At 43.1% G+C, this 19,562-nt stretch overlaps 1 protein-coding gene and 1 long non-coding RNA gene across 3 annotated transcripts in view; both read right to left on the bottom strand.

Annotated features, from left to right (window-relative positions):
* Window positions 1-221, bottom strand: part of LOC135633481 (uncharacterized) — a 1,694-nt gene extending 1,473 nt beyond the window's left edge. For both annotated transcript variants that reach the window (XR_010495030.1, XR_010495029.1), the window contains exon 1: window positions 1-221. This exon is cut by the window's left edge. This is a non-coding gene — a long non-coding RNA (uncharacterized LOC135633481).
* Window positions 222-17,260: 17,039 nt separating this feature from the next.
* LOC135632874 (protein JINGUBANG-like) lies at window positions 17,261-19,161 on the bottom strand. The gene has a single exon (XM_065141712.1). It carries the CDS (start codon window positions 19,107-19,109, stop codon window positions 17,718-17,720), a length of 1,392 nt encoding a protein of 463 aa, XP_064997784.1. The 5' UTR covers window positions 19,110-19,161; the 3' UTR covers window positions 17,261-17,717.
* Between the last annotated feature and the right edge of the window lie 401 nt (window positions 19,162-19,562).

The raw sequence follows: 19,562 nt of genomic DNA on the forward strand, positions 1-19,562 counted from the left end.
AGCTTATCCAGGAGCAGCCTATGCCTCCCTTTTAGTGGTGTAGATGATATAAAAGTTCAGATAGAGAGGTCCAAATAGTCTGCAAACAATAAACAAAACAAACAAGATTGAATCAGGCAGCAGCATCTCCGGAGATCACTCTCAATCACTGATGAATCTATTGTGGAGCTTGTTTGTTTCTTGGCACCGATCACCAGACTATGTTTGTTTCCTTTCTCCATTGCCCGGCCTACACTTCCAAGTTCATCTTGGCTGAGAAAAGGAAAACCATCGAGTACATGAACAACTTGAAGTCCACAAACGATCATTTACCAGCTTTTCTTCTTCTGTGAAGCAGGTTAACTAGCCTTGCATGCTGATCAGGCATTCGAACTCTGCAGTCTGATCATGTCTGAGCCACCAGATAATTGTTCAGTTCCAGATATACATGAACAATGACTCAAGGCCTGTGCTGTTAAATGAAGAACAGGAACAAAGACAAGATGAGACAACAGCTCGAACAGGAACACAGAGTGCGACAACTGCAAGTACCATCTCCTGGTGTTGACTCATTTCCTGCTCTTAATTGTTAAGATCTGCTTCTGGTCTTTATAGGTCGATCATTTCTCCATCAGGTTGAGGGTTTCCATTAGGTAATCACCAAATGAGCCATCAATATTGTCGATCCAAATCATTCTTTATCCAAACCATGTTGTTCCTGAAGGTTTGAGGACCAGAGACAAGAAGCTCATCAGTGTTTTATAGCTTCTTGTAATCATGTTCTTTAATTTGGGTTGAAGAACCCCATATTGCAAGTCAAGATGTTCAAACTAGTTGATATGTGCTGCATCAGATTGTTAACTAAATAGTATAGAAAATCATACTTCACATGACTGAATCATTTCAACCTAAATCATCACATGATATCAGCAATTCAAATTCATGATCTATTCTGAAGTTGTAGTTGGATTTTAGCTTATCAGAGTCACCAGAATCAATTTTCTTGCAACCTGCTGTGTCATTATGGATTTCCACCAAACAATATATTTCATTCATGAATTGATCTTTGATCTCAAGGAAGGAATAAAAGAGAGACATACCAAACTTTCTTTTGGACTCTTAGAGACATGTTTGTCCTTGAAGCACTTGCATTCCTCAAAACTTGTGTTAAGTCACTCTCTTCCTTTCTCGGGCACTGCAAATGTGTCGAACCAATGATGATGTCCACGGTATGCCCCATGAGCTGTTGCAGTTTCGAGGCACATGCGCTCAGTGTTCTATACCAACATTGAGTATTGCGTTTCATCATGTTATTCCTAAATCCAAGAAAATTTTACAGCATACATTTCTGCAGGAATCACTCGTTTGGCAGGTCAAACAACTCGACATAAACATAGGTATACAGATAGGTCAAACAATACGTGGTTATCAATATGACAAAACCTACTCCTACGCACATGGATATAAGTTGAAAGGAGGCAAGTGGACTAGGTCAGGAAAACATTTCGATCTCAATCTTTACGTAATATTTTGGTACTAGGAGGGCTCGTATCATAGGAGCATCCACCTGTCGATCCCCTTAATGAGTGTTCAAGCGAGGAGGCTTTACCCCCGACCCATAATACTTTCATGCAGAAGCAATAGCTACTGTTTCTGAATCTCAATGCCTCTACCGATGAGGTACTGACGTTAGTCTATTCAATGACTCAAGTCTTTTGCCTTTACTAGTCATAGATACCATACAAGCTAATCACGTGATTGATGACACGTGTAACACGCTACGCAGTCTTTTTGCTTATTATTATTATTGGTATTTTCTCACTTTATGTTGCATGTTGGATATATTATGATGTCCATGGATCTATGCAATAAGAATCGGATCGTGATGAGATTACGATAATGAGACTGATTCACTTTTAAACACAAACCATAATTAATCCTAGTCATAGGTTACTCGAGAGAGATATCGAGATAACTAGACAGACTAATGTGCTATATACCTATCCATATGATGGAGATGATTAGTTTCATAGTTGCTCGTGTAGGGACACTAGGGATACAATGTAGATACTTATTGGAGAATAAGTTCACTGATTGATCCTCTCACGAAATGCTGGATGGATAATAATACCTTATTGTTAGACAATGATTCTGTAGTCCCAATTGTATTTAATCCTTAGACTTGAGACATCAAGGATGTTTTATATGAAGACTCCGCTCTTTGATACTGAACATATAGGTGTGGAGGTTCCAGATCTAGCATAGCCGATCATTAGGAATGATAGCTAACCTTATGAGGGTATTTGAGTATCGATAAAGGATCATTCGCTCTCGGTATCATGAGAGAAATATTCTACATGTTCTTGCTCAAGAAAATCCATGGTCAGAGTTATTTAGATCGAGAAAGAAAGTGTTCTTTGGGAGAATCAGATTAGAGCGAGACTCGAGCAGATTCCATATGGGCCTAACAGCACTATGCCCGGTATACAGACTCTGAGATATTAGATGGATGAGGATTATAGATACATGATAACCGAGGACAGACAAGTCCAATAGATTGGATTCCCATGTATCATCTGGAAATTGCAGTGTAGTAGCCTAATATATATGTTGTCGATAAGTCGAGTGAATTATTCTGAAGATAATAATTCAATGAGTTAGAAGAAGTTATGATAGGTATGACTCACGGCCAGCTTGATATTGGGCATAGAGGGTCACACACATATAGTAGGTGTTGTGACGAGTAAAGGTTCAAATATAAGATATCCATTAAAGCCTCTATCTTATTGGATATCCAATAAGCCCATGAATTATTGGATCTTGTGGATAAGATCCAATAAGAGCTAATAAGATATTATTGAGTAGAGATCCATTAATCCAAAAAGCTTGGATAGTTGGATGGAGATCCAGTACTCAATAGGGTAAGATCCATTATAGTTAAATTGACAGAGATCTCTATAAATAAAAGGGAACCAAAGGGCCATGGGCTAGACTCTTTTTGGCTGCCACCTCCTATACTCCTCTTTCCCTCTCCTCCTTAGTCGATAGCCCCTGTTTGGGGCATGTGGACAACAAAAGGGGTCGACCTCTTCTTGATCGTATATGAAAGAAGTGGTACCTAGGGAGATCGTATATCCTTGAAAACTTCTAGATCTATAGGAGAGAATGAATGATGTCAACTGTCCTCCTCTTTGGTGGTGATTCATAATGTAGATGTGATGAAGACGCTCCTTAAATAGTTATATGATCTTCCTCTCCACATACACCATGTGATCAAGAAGGGGGCCGACCCTATTGAATCTCGGATTTTGATGATGAAATTAATTAATATATTTATGATCTGATATCCATTTTGAGTGACGCAGGAAGCTTCGATCATGGAGAGACAATTAAAGTAGGAAGAATCATGTTGGGCCAGAGTAGAACATGTCAGAAGATTAGATGTCGAGCTGGAGGATCGGTTGACGTATCGGTAGAAGGCTTCGGGCCATGGGTTCGAGCATTGGGCCAAGAAGAGCAAAAATTGCACCAAGGAAATCGGAGTTACAGAGCTCAACTACCCGATTATGTAATAAGCCACAAGAGAGGACGAAGCGTCGATAGACTAATGACATGTCGGACAATATTTGATTCAAGCTTTGTAATAATTATCTAGATCGAAGTAGGTTTTAGGCATAATTGGGTTGGAACTGGGCCAATTGAGTTCAAGAATGGGCTGTGTTGGGCTAAGTGAAAGGCCCAAATAGTGACCCAAACTAGTGGAATTATCGGTGGCATAGTCTCTGAGACCGTGTCAAGCGGTGGTACCGTTAGTCTCAATTAGTGTCAAGTGGTGGTACCGCCCAAACACAGTCTCTCAATAAATGGTACCATTAGACTAGGTATTGGTACTGGCTAGTGTTAGTGCTACAAGCAGTGGTACTGCCTAGCACAAGCGATGGTACCACTGGGACCTGGGAAACCTAGGATTAGACTTTGTTTTGCTCCAATTTTGAAGACATTTGGGGTCTATAAATACCCCAGCTATTCCTGCATGGAGAGCTAGAATTGAGCATGAAATTGAGTTGAAAAAGGGGAAAAAAATACTTGAGAAAAAATTGGAAAACTCTACTAGGATTTAGGATCATTTCTTCCTACTATTTAAAAGTTTATCTAAAGGGAGAAGTGAGGTCTAAAAAAGAGAGGCTGGTAAGGGTTGTCTCCTAAACCCATGAAAAGGAAAAAAAGTGTAAAAGGGTAGTTGATCTTCGCCCATTGAAGGAAGATCGTTAGTGGATGCCGGTGGCCTCAGCGGAAGAGGAATCAGGAGTGGATATAGGTCAAGATAATAGAACCACTATAAAAACTTGGTTGGCATTTACTTCTTGCAATTTACCTTTACTACAAACTGTCTTATATGCTTTACTTTATAATTACACTCTTATAAACACTTTTAAGTTAAATACATTTTCGATATCGATTTTCACGGTACGAAGATTTTTCGAACCAACGTCATTTTTATTCACTACATTAATTCAATCCCCCCCCTCTTAGTGCTGACTTGATCCTAATAGACCCTTCTTACTGTCCATACACCTTAAATTAGGGCTATCGGCTGAAGAAGAGAGGCAGAGAGGAGAATAAGAGATGGCAACTAAAAGGGGTCTAACCTATGCCCATTTGGTTTCCTTCTATTTATAGACGTCCCTATCAACTTAACTTTCATGAATCTTGCCCTATTGGGTACTAGATCTCTTGTTGAAAAACCTAAGATAGTATCACATGTGTAGTGGAAGAACAGATAGATAAAATCCCAGAATTTTTCACATAAAAAGTTTCTTATCATCGTGCAAAGATTAGTACGCAAAAATCCGCAAAATCGAAAATTGTACATATGTAAAAGATATGTTACCTAGGATGATCATATATCTCTAAAAACTAATAGACCTATGAGAAATAATGAAGGAGGTCAATTATCTTCCTCTTTAGCGGTGATCGACATGGCAGATGCAGCAAAGACGCTCCTCAAATTATTGCACGATCCTCCTCTCCACGTGCTCCACGTGATCAAGAAGGGGTCGACCCTTCTTATTATCCATACACCCCCTAATTAGGGCATTCAGTTGAAGAGGAGAGGCGGGAGTATGAGAGGTGATAGGCAAACAGGGTCAGCCTATGGCCCCTTTGGTTCTCTCTTATTTATAGAGATCTCTATCAACTTAATCTTAATGGATCTTTCCGGTACTGAATCTTCATCCAACTACCCAAGCATCTTGGATTAGTTGATTTCTACCCAATAATCTCTCATTGGCTCTTATTAGATCTTATCTACAAGATCTAATAATTCATGGGCTTATTGGATATCCAATAAGAAATTGGTTCCACTGGATATCTCATTTCTGAACCTCTATTCGTCGCAACACCTACCATATGTGTGTGACCCTCTAGGCTCAATATCAAGCTGGCCGTGAGTCATACCTATCAGAAATGGGCAAGTCTGATTTGAAGAGGGCAAGTCTATTTGGACTTTAGCTGGGATAGTCCTAATTGAAAGGAGCATTCATGTAAAACCTACCTAGCCGACCCTTATTAAAGAGATGAAGAGGCCGACTAAGGATAGGATTAGTTTGGAGATTACTTCTTAAGAGAAGCATTAGGAGTTGGTTAGAAGTATGAGTCTTGAGTATGAGTCCTAATTGAGTAGAAGTCTTATTATGAGTTGAGATTTAGAAGCCCTATAAATAGTCATGTATTCATCTTTTTTTGATAAAAAATAGATGATTATTTTCTACAATCTTTGAGCACCAACCCAGAGGAAGGAACTCTTATAGAGTTCCAAGGAGACCGATCCCCTAAAGCGATCAACTCCAAGTTTAGAATATGCAATGGTTCTAACACATAGGTGTCTTATAAGCCAATCACGTGAGTGATGACACAAGTGACTTGACACACAGTCTTTTTGCTTATTATTATTTAGTATTTTATCACTTTATATTACCTATTGCTTAAATATATTATGATGTCCATGGATCTGTGCAATGAGAATCAGATCGTAATGAGATTACGATAATAAAATCGATTCATCTTTAAATATAGATCTTAAATAATCCCGGTCATAGGTTACTCGAGAGGGGCATCGAGATAACCAGATAGACTAGTGTGTTGTATACCCGTCCATATGATAGATGCACTCGGTCTCATAGTTTCTCGTGTAAGGGCACTAGGGATATAGTACAAGTGCTCATTGGAGAATGAGTTCATTTATTGATTTGCTTATGATATGCTGGATGGTTGATGATGTTTTATTGTTAGATAATAATTTTGTAGCCTCTATGGTGTATCTGATCCTTAGACTTGAGACACCAAGGATGTTTATATGAGTACTCGACTTTTTGATACCAGACTTATAGGTCTGGAGGTTTCAGATCTAGCACAACCGATCATCGGGAGTGGTAGTCAACCTTACGTGGACTATTGAGTGTCGATAAAGGATCATCCAATCTTGGTGTCATGAAAGGAATATCCAATGTATTCTTGCTTAGACAAATCCCTGGCCAGGGCCATTCGGATTGAGAGAGAAAGAGTTCTCCGGGAGAATCCGATTATAACGAGACTTGAGTAGAAACCATACAGGTTTGACGGCACCATGCCCGGTATATGGTCTCTGGGATATTAGATGGATGATAGACTATAAGTATACGGTAACTGAGGATAGACAAGTTTAATTGATCGGATTCACCTGTATCATCTAGGGACTACGGCGTTGTGGCCAAGTACGTCCGTAGTTAATGAGTCGAATGTATTATTATAGAGATAATAATTCACTGAGCTAGAAGAAATTCTAACAGGTATGACTCTTGGCTAGCTCGATATTAAGCCTAGAGGGTTACATATATATGGTAGGCATTACGATGAGTAGAGATTCGGATATAAGATATCCACTGGAGCCCCTATCTTGTTAGATATTCAATAAGCTCCTAAATTATTGGATCCTATAAATGAGATCCAATAAGTGTCAATGAGAGATTATTGGATAGAGATCCACTAATCTAAGAAACTTGGGTAGTTAGATGGAGATCTAATACCCAATAAGGTATGATCAATTAGGGTAAAGTTGATAGGGGACCTCTATAAATGGGAGGGAACCAATGGTTCATAGCCTCTTTGGGTTATCATCTCCTATTCTCCTCTTTATTTCTCCTCCTTAGATAATATGTTTAGAGATTTGAGGAGCATCGTCGTAGCCTAGTTGTGTGGATCACCGCTAGAAGGAGGGCGCTTAACTTCCTTCATCCTCTGCTACAGATCTGCAAATATTTAAGGATATACGATCTCCCTATATAACATAACTATCTCACGCATAGTTTTAAGTTTCATAGATTTTGTGTACCAATCTTCGCACGATGACGAACACATCTTTGGGAAATTAAGGATTTTATTTTCTGTTCTTCCGCTACGCATGTGATGTCGCCCCCTAGATTTTCCTATACTATTAACACTCAATTACCCTTATAATATTAGTTACCACTTTCGATGACCGATTGTGCTAGATCTGAAACTTTCAGACCATTAAGTCCAATATCAAAGAGTTGAGTACTCATACAAGATATCATTAGTATCTCAAGTCTAAGAACTAGACATACAACCATCCACTATCCTGTGAGCAGATCAATCAGTGAACTTATTGTTTGACAATGAGGTATCATCAACTATCCAACATTCTATGAGCGGGTCAATCAATGAACTCATTCTCCAATGAGCACTTGCATTGTATCCATAGTATCCCCACACGAGCTGCTATGAGACCAGCTGTCTCAATCATATGGAAAAGTATACAACACACTAGTCTGTCCAATTATCTCAATATCTCTCTCGAGTAACCTACGACCGGAATTATTTATGGTCTATATTTAAAGGTAAATCGGTCTCATTATCGTGATATCATCACGATCTGATTTCCATTGTTAGATCCATGAACATCATAAAATATACAACATGTAACATAAAGTGAGAAAATACTAATAAATAATAATAAATAAAAAGACTGTGTAGTATGTCACATTTGTCATTACTCACGTAATTGGCTTACAAGGTATATATGACTTACATTATTCCTATAAGGAGCACAAAAGACAAGTCATGAGTCTGACAAGTCACACCTCGAAAGAAGATATTTTAGGAATGAGGGGTTTAAACCATTCCCCGAGGAATCGGGCTGAGACCAGCATTAATCAATAGTCCTCATCCATCCACCTAATAGCCTTAGAAGAGGAGGATTTCCTTTGCTATCAAGATACCTAAGGATAGGGCTTCGACCTCTTTGGTCATTTTTGTTAATGAGGTGATTGAGAAAAGCTTGTATGAGAAAAAAAGGATATCCTGACCTGTAGAGGAGACAAAGGTGCTTCAAGGGGTTGAGGCGCTTCAAGAGAAGAAGACAAGGGAGACTGAGGTGCTTCAAGAGGAGAAGAAAAGGGGGGCAATAGTGAAGGAATTTATACTATGGTAGAGAGGGGTAACTGATGTCCTACCTCCCCCATTAACTCTAAGAAGTTCCATCAGATGTTGGTGCATTAATTCGAATCCAAAATAAAACTCACTGTACCCTTTTGGATCCTAAAAGCAATAATGAAGGGCTAATGATATATTAGCGAGCCACACCAATCCTAGGGAGCTTACAACACATGCCTCTCCTTCCTCCAAGATAAAAACTACTCCACTATGCAAGGCACACCTCGAGAAGTTATAGCAATAACCAAATCCTGAGAAGTCCAAATCGGTCATGCTTGACCTGCCCCTGGGCAATTGATGTGCCCATATGGGGGTGAGCATCTAAAATGCTCAATGCACCCCTTTCGGGGTGAGCCTCTCAGTGGCACTTGATGCGCCCCTACCAAGGTAAGCATCTAAAATGCTCGATATGCCTCTCTTGGGGCAAGCATCTTAGGGTTAGCTTGACCTCCTCAAAAGGATGCACGAAGGTGACCCCCTTAGAAATATGCTCGAGATGTGTACATGGGGTAAACCGGACCCCTTTAGAGACATGCTCAAGGTGCATTGGTTGGGTTGTCTCTACCTCCTCTAAAATATGCCCAAGGCATGTAGGTTGGATAACCTGACTACTTCGGAGATGTGCTCGAGGCATAAAGGTTAGGTAAACCTAAACCCCTTAGAGAAATGCCTGAGGTGTATAGGTTAGTTAGCCTGATCTCCTCAAAAGAGCACATGAATATGTAGGTTGGGTAGCTTCAACCCCCTCGAAAATATGCCCGAGGTGCATAGGTCGAGTAAACTTAACCCCCTCGAAGATGTGTCTAAGATGCATAGATCGGATAACCTAACCCTCTCGAAGATATACTCTAGATGCATAAGTCGAGTAGCTTGATCTCCTTACAAGTATATACAAAGGCACAAGTTGGGCAGCCCTAACCTTCTTGAAAGAGCACATGAGATGTGGGGCGATTACCCCGATCTCCTCGGAGATGACCCTAATGCATGTAGATTAGGTTACCTGACCTTCTTGGGAGAAGTGTCACAGACTTAGCTAGTTTTACTTAAGTCGTGTGACACCTCTGCATGTCTGTCCACAAAGATCAGCCTCCCCGAAACCTCCCATGGTCCCTTAGGACCTACAAAAGAGAAAACGGGTTAGAGAAACCACCTCACTCAGGATCCGCAAACATCTCAAAAAACACTTCATAGCCAATGAAAATTATAAACAGACTTTACAAGCTCTGAACGATTGCACAACAAAGGGTTAAAATGGTTCACTATAGACCGAATATCTCTCACAAGTTTTCACATGACATAACCTTTATTTACAAGCCTAAAATGACCAAAAAACATAAGTTTTCTGCTTTAATTGTCTCTCTATGATCGAAGCTTCCTACGTCACTCAAAATGCAGATCAAATCATAAATATATCAATCGATTTCATCATCAAAATCCGAGATTCAATAGGGTCGACTCCATACATCAAGTTGGTTACTGACATTCGCCTGCTCTTTGCTCACACTTTTGAAGCACTTGAAGTGTTTGCACTCCTTGCGTTGAGTTAACTATTGTGATTCCCTTTCTCAATGCCATCGAACTTCTGGAATGCAGAAAGTTTTCGCCCCAACTTGAGCAAATCTCTTGTAGTTTTGGTCACCTCTAGGATTGTACCATCTTCTCCATCAACCCTGTCGCCTACTCCACTAAGTAGAAAAGATACAATACCACATACTTCCTGATTCATTCCTTGCACAATCCGAAATCCTTCACTTTTAGCTATCTTGATGGGAAGCTCGTTGACACTAGTCTTACGAAGTTCCTTGGCCTCTGCTCATTAGCCTGTTGGAAAATCTTGGGGGCAACATCATATGCGCAGTGGAAGAATAAGAAAACAAAATCTCCAATTTCCCAAAGACATGTTCATCGTCGTGTGAAGATTGGTGTACAAAAATCCACGAAACAAACTGCGTATAGAATAGATTGTGTTACTTAGGGAGATAGTATATCCCTGTTTCCTTGCAGATCTCTATGAGAGGGTAAAGGAGGTCAAGCATCCTCCTCTCTAGCGGTGATCCACATAGCAGGGCTGCGACGACGCTCCTCAAAACTCTAGGCCTACTTTGAGGTAGAGAGGGGGAGGATAATATGAGAGATAAGTAAAGGCTCTAGCCTATGAACTACTGAATCCCTCCTATTTATAGAGGTCCCCTGTCAAACCCTAATGGATCCTCCCCCAGTGGGTATTGGATCTGCATCCAATTACCCAAGCCTTTTAGATTAGTGGATCTCTATCCAATAATCTTTCATGGGCTCTTATTGGATCTTGTCCATGGGATCCAATAATTCAGGGGCTTATTGGATATCCAATAAGATAGGGGCTCTGACGGATATCTCATATTCGAATCTCTACTCATTGCAATGCCTACTATATGTGTGTGACCCTCTAGGCCTAATATTGAGCTAGTCGTTAGTCATACTTGTTAGAACTCCTTTTAACTTAGTGAATTATTATCTCTATAATAATTCACTTGACTCATCGACTACGGACATACTAGGCTACTACGCCGTAGTCCCCAAACGATACAGGGGAATCCAATCCATTAGACCTGTTTGTCCTCAGTTACCGTATACCTATAATCCCTCATCCATCTAATATTCTAGAGACCATATATCGGGCATGTTACTGTCAGACCCATACAGTTTCTTCTCAAGTCTCGCTCTAATCGGATTCTCCCGAAGAACTCTTTCTCTCTTAATCCGAATGACCCTAGCCAAGGATTTGTCTGAGCAAGAACACATGGGATATTCCTCTCATGATGCCAAGAGTGGATGATCCTTTATCGACACTTAATAGCTCTTGTAAGATCGACTACCACTCCCAATGACCAACTGTACTAGATCTGGGACATCTAAACCTATAAGTCTGGTATCAAAGAATGAAGCACTCATACAAGACATCCTTGGTATCTCAAGTCTAAGGACCTGATATACCATTAGGATTACTGAATCGTTGTTTGACAATAAGGCATCATCAATCATCCAACATTCTGTAAGCGGATCAATCAATGAACTCATTCTCCAATGAGCACTTGTATTGTATCCCTAGTGTCCCCACACGAGCAGCTATAAGACCAGCTGCATCTATCATATGGATGGGTATACAGTACACCAGTCTGTCCGGTTATCTTGATGTCCTTCTCGAATAACCTATGACCGAGATTATTTAGGATCTGTGTTTAAAGGTGAATCAGTCTCATTATCTTGATCTCATCTCGATCCGATTCCCATTGCACAAATCCAAGGACATCACAATATGTATATGCATATATGTAACTGTTAATATAAAGTGATAAATACCAAAATATAATAAGCAAAAAGATTTCGTGTCAAGTCACACGTGCCATCACTCACATGATTGGCTTGTTGGGCACCTATGACTAGCACAGCCTCATCTTGGTACTTAGAGTTTGCCTCTATATGATCCACCTCCTCGGCCCTTTTCATGACCAAGCGCTCTCCCTCCATGAGAGCAAGGGATCGATGACTTCACAGAAGTCCCACCTCTGCGGTACTATGGCGCTGCCATGCCCTTGGCCCTATTATCTGTCACCTCGTATCTACATCCATTTTCTTCACGATTGGTAGATTTGCCTCTGTGGCACTCCTTCAAGTCTACCTCCATTCTAACCGATGCTTTGTTTTAGGTAGCTAAATCCCTCTAGACTCGTCGTCACTTCCTCGTCCCATTCAACCCCCGCTTCAACACCTTTGTATTCTCTATGCAGTTCCCCTCAGTCGATGGAAAGATAGACTGCAACTCTCATGCATGGCCTCTGCCATCATGTTGTAGGGTTTGCACCGATTATGTTCTCCTTAGCTTCCTTGGTAGCAACGTTCGCTTAGTCGGCCTTGTCCTCCGACTTGTCGGGCTCCCTTAAGCGAATGTGAGCTATGGAGTAGTCCAACTCTCCAGCTACTTTGATCATACCTTTGCATGATCAAGTCCCTCCCATGGGACTTACTGGTACTTGCATTCGAACTTTTCCCTCAGTGGTACATAACCCCCATATGCTAATGAAGAAGGCTTTCATTTGATGTAAAATTTGATGCACGCACAGAAGACACGCCTCTGCGGTGCCATAGCTTTCACTCCTTGAATCCATAGCCCTTCTTACCATCATGTTGTTCACCGAAGTGGAGCTCCCAGTAGCTCCCGATCATACCTTCGTATAATATAGTCCCTCACGGGACTATATTTGTGTGTATCGTATTGCCACGAACTGTTCCACCATGATCCGCTACACCATGTCACCTCTTGGTGATGTCTCCATTGCATTTTGATTCTTGTGGGATGAACTCAGATTGTGATTCCTCCATGTGTGGCCTCTGCCAACACATCGTAAGCCCTCTTCCACCTTCGATTTTATTTGCTCCTTTGGCAATCGACCTTTGTCCACCCGCTCTCGGGTCACACTCAGATGAAACATAGCTCTAGGATAGTCCGTCACCTAGTAGCTCCCGAAGTCCACCGACTTCGCTGAAATTGGTGTACCATTGTCTGGATCCTGGGCCTCTGCCCTACCAGCATAATATCTGCTTCGCATCGCTTCCTTCATGGTAACTTGAATGACAACACTATAGCATATTCTTCAAGAGTACCTGCCTCTACATCCTCTTGCCCCGTGCCAATGCCTTCTGAACTCAACTTTGCCTCCGCAAGTTGAGTTGCCTTAGTTTCTCCATCAAATGCTTCTTTGAGATAAGGTGCATGGGCCCAGAAGCTCCCTTCGTCTTTGGCACCATATAAGATGAGTCTACTCCATCAGAATGAAGGACCCATGGAATGACATGATCCCACTCTTGCCTCTACAAGAGTTCATGTCCTTGGTCTCTGTTTAAGGAAAGCTCTATGCCTCCGCTCCATGTTCCATCTTTTATGCTAGCTCCCTTCATACGACTTGGGTACTTCGCCAAGTTACACTCAAGTTGCTCCGCTCCTCGTTTTTGCATTGAGTTGATGGTGGCTTTCGCGCCCACCATTCCACGGGTCAGCCCTCCATTGAGTATGATCTCCATATCGACTCCAAATTTGCCTTCATTTATATTGCTTTAGGTCGCTCCCCCACTTGATATCACAATGCATCCACCAATATATTCTCTCAAGCGAGATCATGCGACGACTCCTCACCGCTCGCTCGATCCATTAAGCTTCGTGGAGTTATTGTTTTTGAGGTCCTCTTCCTCAACATGTGCAGTCCGTTGAACATAATTCTCCCTCTGGAGAACCAGGACTTATCCCTCCTGGATATTTGTCTCGTTAGAGCAACATCTCTCTTCGTTTCCTGTCCTTTGAAAGCTTCGGAGACCACCATCCCCTTGGACTACTCCGACTTGCTGAATAAACTATGCATTGTTTTGCCTCCTGCAAACGCACTTGTAAATTACGATTTCACGTTAATACAGCCCCCGCTGCACCACTTAAGGCCTAGCAACATGCTGAACTCGCTACACACTTCAGCCTCTTACAGACGTATCATTCTCATGCTGAAGAGAAAGTTTAAATGCTCCACGGCGCCGAGTTTCGATCGCCTTAGGATGGCCATGAATATTCCATCGTCCGTATATAAGCCCTTACATGAGTACCGAATTCTTCGAGTTAGCAATTTTCCTCACCTCTGTGAGCTTTACACAACTCTTTCGATCGCTGAGTAACCCATTTCACCTTGCATGGTCTCATCCTTTACCAAGCGTCTCGCTTGCCTTGAGCATCATCAAGTATTGTTGTCAAGAGCCGTAGCTCGAACTCAACTATCTCAACCTTTGTTCGCTATGTATTCTTCTAAGCTTGCTTGTTCTCGTGGTAACTCTTGCGCGATGGGTAGGCCATTCATCTGAATGCCAATCTCAAATGCCCGCTCCTCTAAGTGACTCATTTTTCCTACATATCTATGCATGTTTTTCCTAAAATGGTTATTCATGTTGGCTGCCCTCAACACAGCCCCACTAGGTCCCCCATGTTTGCATACCAAGTGTTTCTATGAGAACTTGTCCTGCTCTGATACCATCTATTATGGACTTAGCTGGTTTTGTCTAAGTCGTACGACACCCCTGCATGTCCGTCCATAGAGGTCAGCTTCCCCGAAACCTCTCGTGGTCCCTTAGGACCTACAAAAGATAAAACAGGTTAGAGAAAGTGCCTCACTTGGGATCAATAAGTAAACATATTAGAAAACACTTCATAGTCAATGCAAATTATAAACAGACTTTACAAGCTCTGAATGATTGCAAAACAAAGGGTCAAAATAGTCCACTACAGACCGAATATCTCTCATAAGTATCCACATGACACAATATTTATTTACAAGCATAAAACGGTCACCAAACCTAACTAAAATGGGGTTGTTAACCTTTGACCGTCTCTCTACATGCTGTGCAAAATATGAACATACCAAAAGATATGGACATACATAATTATTACATCAAATATCCTGTTTATAAGTTTGTCCGTGACAGAAGTATGAGGAATATGGGTTGGGTAACCTTGACCCTCTCAAATAACTTATCCTTGAGTTTCATAGATCGAATAGTTCCAACCTCTCTGGAAGGCCCAAGGTCAATGAGTCAGGCTACCCCCGACCCCCAAGTAGAGGGCCTGAGGCATGTAGGTTGAGCAACCTTGACCTTCTATGAAAATTCCATGGAGCACTCGGGATCCTCCCCTCACCTTTGCATGACTCATGTGTTAGGTTGATTATCGACTATGCTTCCAAACCACCGCAGGAGAGTCCCTAAAACACATTTTTAGAGGAGAACAAATGATAAAAATAATATTATCAATCAATCCATGTGATAACCTAGTCAACATGAGGGATAAGACCTCCTCCTTTTACCTGCCCACATAGAGGAGAACAAAAGGGGTAGTTGTAGGTTGCTCCCTCTCCTCCCCCCCCAGCCCCCCTTCCCCATGATATCTCTTAGAGAATATTCTCTCCCCTTTTACTCGATATAAAATGCCATTTATACAATACTTGTAAGTTTTTTCCATCATTTTTTATTATTTTAATTTATTAAGCTAATTTGATCATCGAATGAAAGAACTTCTAACTTCAATCTTTGCGTATATGGTACAAAGATTTTTCTATGTTAGGTTGATCTGAATATCAACGACATCTTCCTATAGTATATATCAATCAGTTTGAGAAGTAGAAAAAGATCTCGGTATTGTAAATTACTTCTTCTCCTCGTGTCTCTTTGATAGAATTCGTTTGTTCCTGAAACTGAGAAACGTAAACCTTCGATTCATCATTTCAATCTTCCTTTGTCTGAGATACAAAACTTGTTGTGAAGGAGAGTGACAGTGTGTTCACCGTGATTTGTTCTATCTGCAGCTTTAGATGGAAGAATTTTTTTTGTGGAGATAATACTGTTGACTTTAATTTGTAGCTGACTCTGCAAAATCTTGAAGAGACACTAGTGGTTGTTCCTTCTTTCGGTGCCAAAAGATGGTTGCAAAGCAACTTGGGCAACTTCCACCCTGGAACAGTCACCAAACCTCCTTTTCTTCTGCATAAAGATCACTACCAATGCATGGAAGAAATCCTTGGTGGGGTGACCAGAATAATATATGATCCAGTGCACATGTTCATGTTGTTTTATATGAGAGAGATTGCTTCCAACTAAGTTTTTCCCCACAATAGGGCTTCCTTCATTTGCGATACCGATGAGCTGACATTGTAGTAAAGCATGCTATAATCATTCCTTAAGATGAATCTTCTTTAGATTCTGATGAGTTCTTAGGTGACCAAGCTTCATCCTTGGTTGTAGGTGATACTCTCATCTTGATAATGTACTGAAAGAATGCAGCAAGCAGACGAAGAAGTTTAGCTTCACCAATGAACCTTCCCCAAGTCAGTCTGCACCATATGCTTCCCATCACCAAAATGAAAACGTGCAGCTTGTAACCTTGCAATGATCTATGCCGACAACTGATACTGTAGAGGACTTGGGTCATAATATACATATGCATAGAGTGAGAGAGGGAGAGAGAGAATCATTTTTTGCATGACCACAGTTACCCTCTTCTCCAACACCATGCAATGTATTCAGTTGCAAGTTAAATTCCGCCACTAGTTTTTGACCTTCACACAGCAGTGATCATATATATAATATACATCGGATCATTCTGCAACCCTCAGTCTTCCTCCTCCAATGTAGCTGTTCCAAGATTTAATGCCATGAGCTGTTGTCTTGGCATGGAGAGACAATTAAACAGGGCGAGTGGACAACAAAAGGCCATCAGTTTCCTGACCTGCATTATTTCTCTCGCTACCGGGATTTGATGGCTCGGGCGTAGCCATTTAACATGCTGAAGGAGTCAAAATGAGCAGGTGGTGAAGCTACACGACAAGGTGGGAACAACAAGTGAAGCGACCGGGAGTAACTTAGTCGCTCCTGATTGCTTGCTTGTCTTCTTCCACGTTTACTGGCTGTTCAACGAGATCCAGATGGCCTCAGCATATCATTCAACATGTTACATCCTGTGGAATCAGCAAGCTTGCCTTTAAATTAAGCATGGTGGTGTTTGAAATCCTCACTCATGCAGAGTCCACTCCGGTGAGACAACTTCACTGGATCCCCTCAAATTGTCTCCGAATTCATGCTTAAACTAATATGCTTGCCAAAGCTTCAGAAAGTGGCTTTTGTCTGTAAACTTAGTAGTAGTTGTGGAAAAACCTATAGGAATCCATAAAAGTTTGGATGATTCATCAACATTATTATATTGATAAAATGTTGCATAAGAAATCCCATGTGTATATACTTTGATGCCAGCTTTAGTATGTATTCATCATCAAGCGCAGCTTACATGCATGATTGGTACAGATAGTGACGTATAAAAGTACACTGGCTACAATCTCATGTATATTCTGCCATTGTCTTCCTCTCTCTCTCTCTCTCTCTCTCTCTCTCATGTTTGAAGTGCTTGACTTTTTCCACTACGACAGTCACACAACAGGATAGGAATCCCAAGTCCATACAGCATTGTGTTTACTTGCATTCACAGCAGCAGATCGTATCGAGGCAATCAACTTCACATCATGTTGTGTTGTCAGCGACCATGCGGTGTAGCTTCCTCCGCCGTTGGTGCCATCAAAGAACTCGGAGAAGTGGCATCAATGTCATTCCAAGAGCAGAAATCAACGGGAGGGGACAAAAACTCCACACCTTCTTCTTTTACTTTCCTTTTATACCTTTCTTTTGCTAGCTTTTTATTTCGAATCGGATCGTTGAGTAGTCGGGATCCGAACCCGCCAAATCTTGACCTCCCCGTCCAGACTCCCACTGCAGACCCGGTACTCTTCGGACTCGGATTCGGGCTCAGCGGGATCCGAAACCCCAACCGCCACCAGCGACCTCACCCCAGTCACGTGCCCCTCCATCACGCCCAGGCAACTGTAACCCTTCCCTTCGCCTTCCTTCCGCCAGATCCGGATCGTCCGATCGCTGCTGCCACTGAAGAGCACGTCCCCGACGCACGCCAAGCACAGGATGGCCTTTCGGTGCCCCCGCAGCGCTCCTGCCACCACCATGTGGTCCGCCGACTCCTCTCTCTCCCACACAAGGATCGAGCGGTCGCAGGCGCCCGAGTACAGCACCGCCCCGTCGTCGCTCAGCGCCAGCGCGTTCACCGCCGACCGGTGCCGTTCCAGTGTCGCCACTGGCCCGTGCTTCGGCTGTCGCTGGCCCCGTCCCCGCCCCTCCTCCGGCGGGGACAGCGCCCACACCCGGATCCTCCCGTCCGCTGACCCCGTGTACACCGTGCCGTCGCCGGCGACGGCTACAGCGTTCACCGCGTTCTCGTGGGCCTGGACGGATTCCCGGCAGCGGAGGTCGCCGCCGGCGCGCCAGACCTTGAGGGTCTTGTCCCACGACACGGAGTAGAGGAGGCTGCCACTGGTGGCGACGGCCGAGACGGCATCGGCGTGCTCGATCCACAGGAGCTTCTTGTGGCGGCGGACGGTGACGTAGTTTCCCGGGAGGGGGAGGCGGCGGAGGCGGTCGCCGGGGGTGGGGAGGGTGGCTTCGAGGCGGTGCCGGCCGGAGCGGGTCGACCGGCGCCACACGCGGATGCCGCCGTCTTGGTGGGCGGTGAAGAGCTTACCATCTGGAGAGAGGGCGACGGACTTGACGGACCCGGCGGACGGCACTGCGGTGAAGCTCTCCACCGGGCGGATGGTGACCAGGTCGAGGACCGTGATCTCCGACTGCGAGGCGGAGTAGAGGAGGGAGGAGGCGGCCGAGACGGCGAGGGCGGCCGCGGAGGAGGAGGGGCGTAGGGGCTTGAGGGAGGAGAGGCAGAGGTAAGAGGCAGGCGAGGGCGTCGTGTCGGGGTAGCTGGCAATGGGGACGAGGGATTGCAGAGAGGGGAGAGTCAGGAGGGAGGCGGCGTCGTCAAAGACGGTGGCGGCGGGGGCGCCGACGTGGGCGTTGGAGGAAGACGAGGAGGAGGTGGTGGACGCAGAGAGGTGCAGGGTTCGGGACCGCGGTGGCGCGGTGTCGTGCTCCCCGGTGGAGGCGAAGGAACAAGGGATCCAAAGTGGCATTGGAGAAGACGAGAAGGAACGCGAGAGCGAAGCGGAATCATGGAGTAGCCGAGCCATTTATCGGGTAGAGAACACATGACGACCACCACCCACGCGGTGGAGCCATCCGATCGATTTGATTGGTCTGAGGTCGATAAGAAATCTTACTTGGAGGCGGGTAAACGTAGTGGCTCAATAGAAATAGGTGATAGTTTCAGCTATATGCAAGACACAATTGGTAGACACGTGACCGGCGGGTGAGATTAGGGGTGCGAACCTCGCGTAAAACACACATGGTCAGTTTTAATTTAAGCTGCAGTAGGTAAGTCCGTAGAATTATACGGTATACGTGCATACAGACATTGAATACATGATAATAATTTGCCTGAACTATGTGACAAATTATTATGATATATGTTGTGCTTCTATAATGCAATATTTGAACTTTGTTATGAACTATTTTGATTTACAAATTAAGTATTTATTCTTTTTTTGGCATATTTTTAAAACACTCATTGGACTACTTATATT

The sequence above is a fragment of the Musa acuminata genome, chromosome BXJ3-3 (assembly GCF_036884655.1).
Source record: "Musa acuminata AAA Group cultivar baxijiao chromosome BXJ3-3, Cavendish_Baxijiao_AAA, whole genome shotgun sequence".
Lineage (NCBI taxonomy): Eukaryota > Viridiplantae > Streptophyta > Magnoliopsida > Zingiberales > Musaceae > Musa > Musa acuminata.

Bases quoted from the DNA above. Each gene is read 5' to 3' on its own strand.
- LOC135632874 (XM_065141712.1), bottom strand. From the start codon at position 19,109: ATGGCTCGGCTACTCCATGATTCCGCTTCGCTCTCGCGTTCCTTCTCG.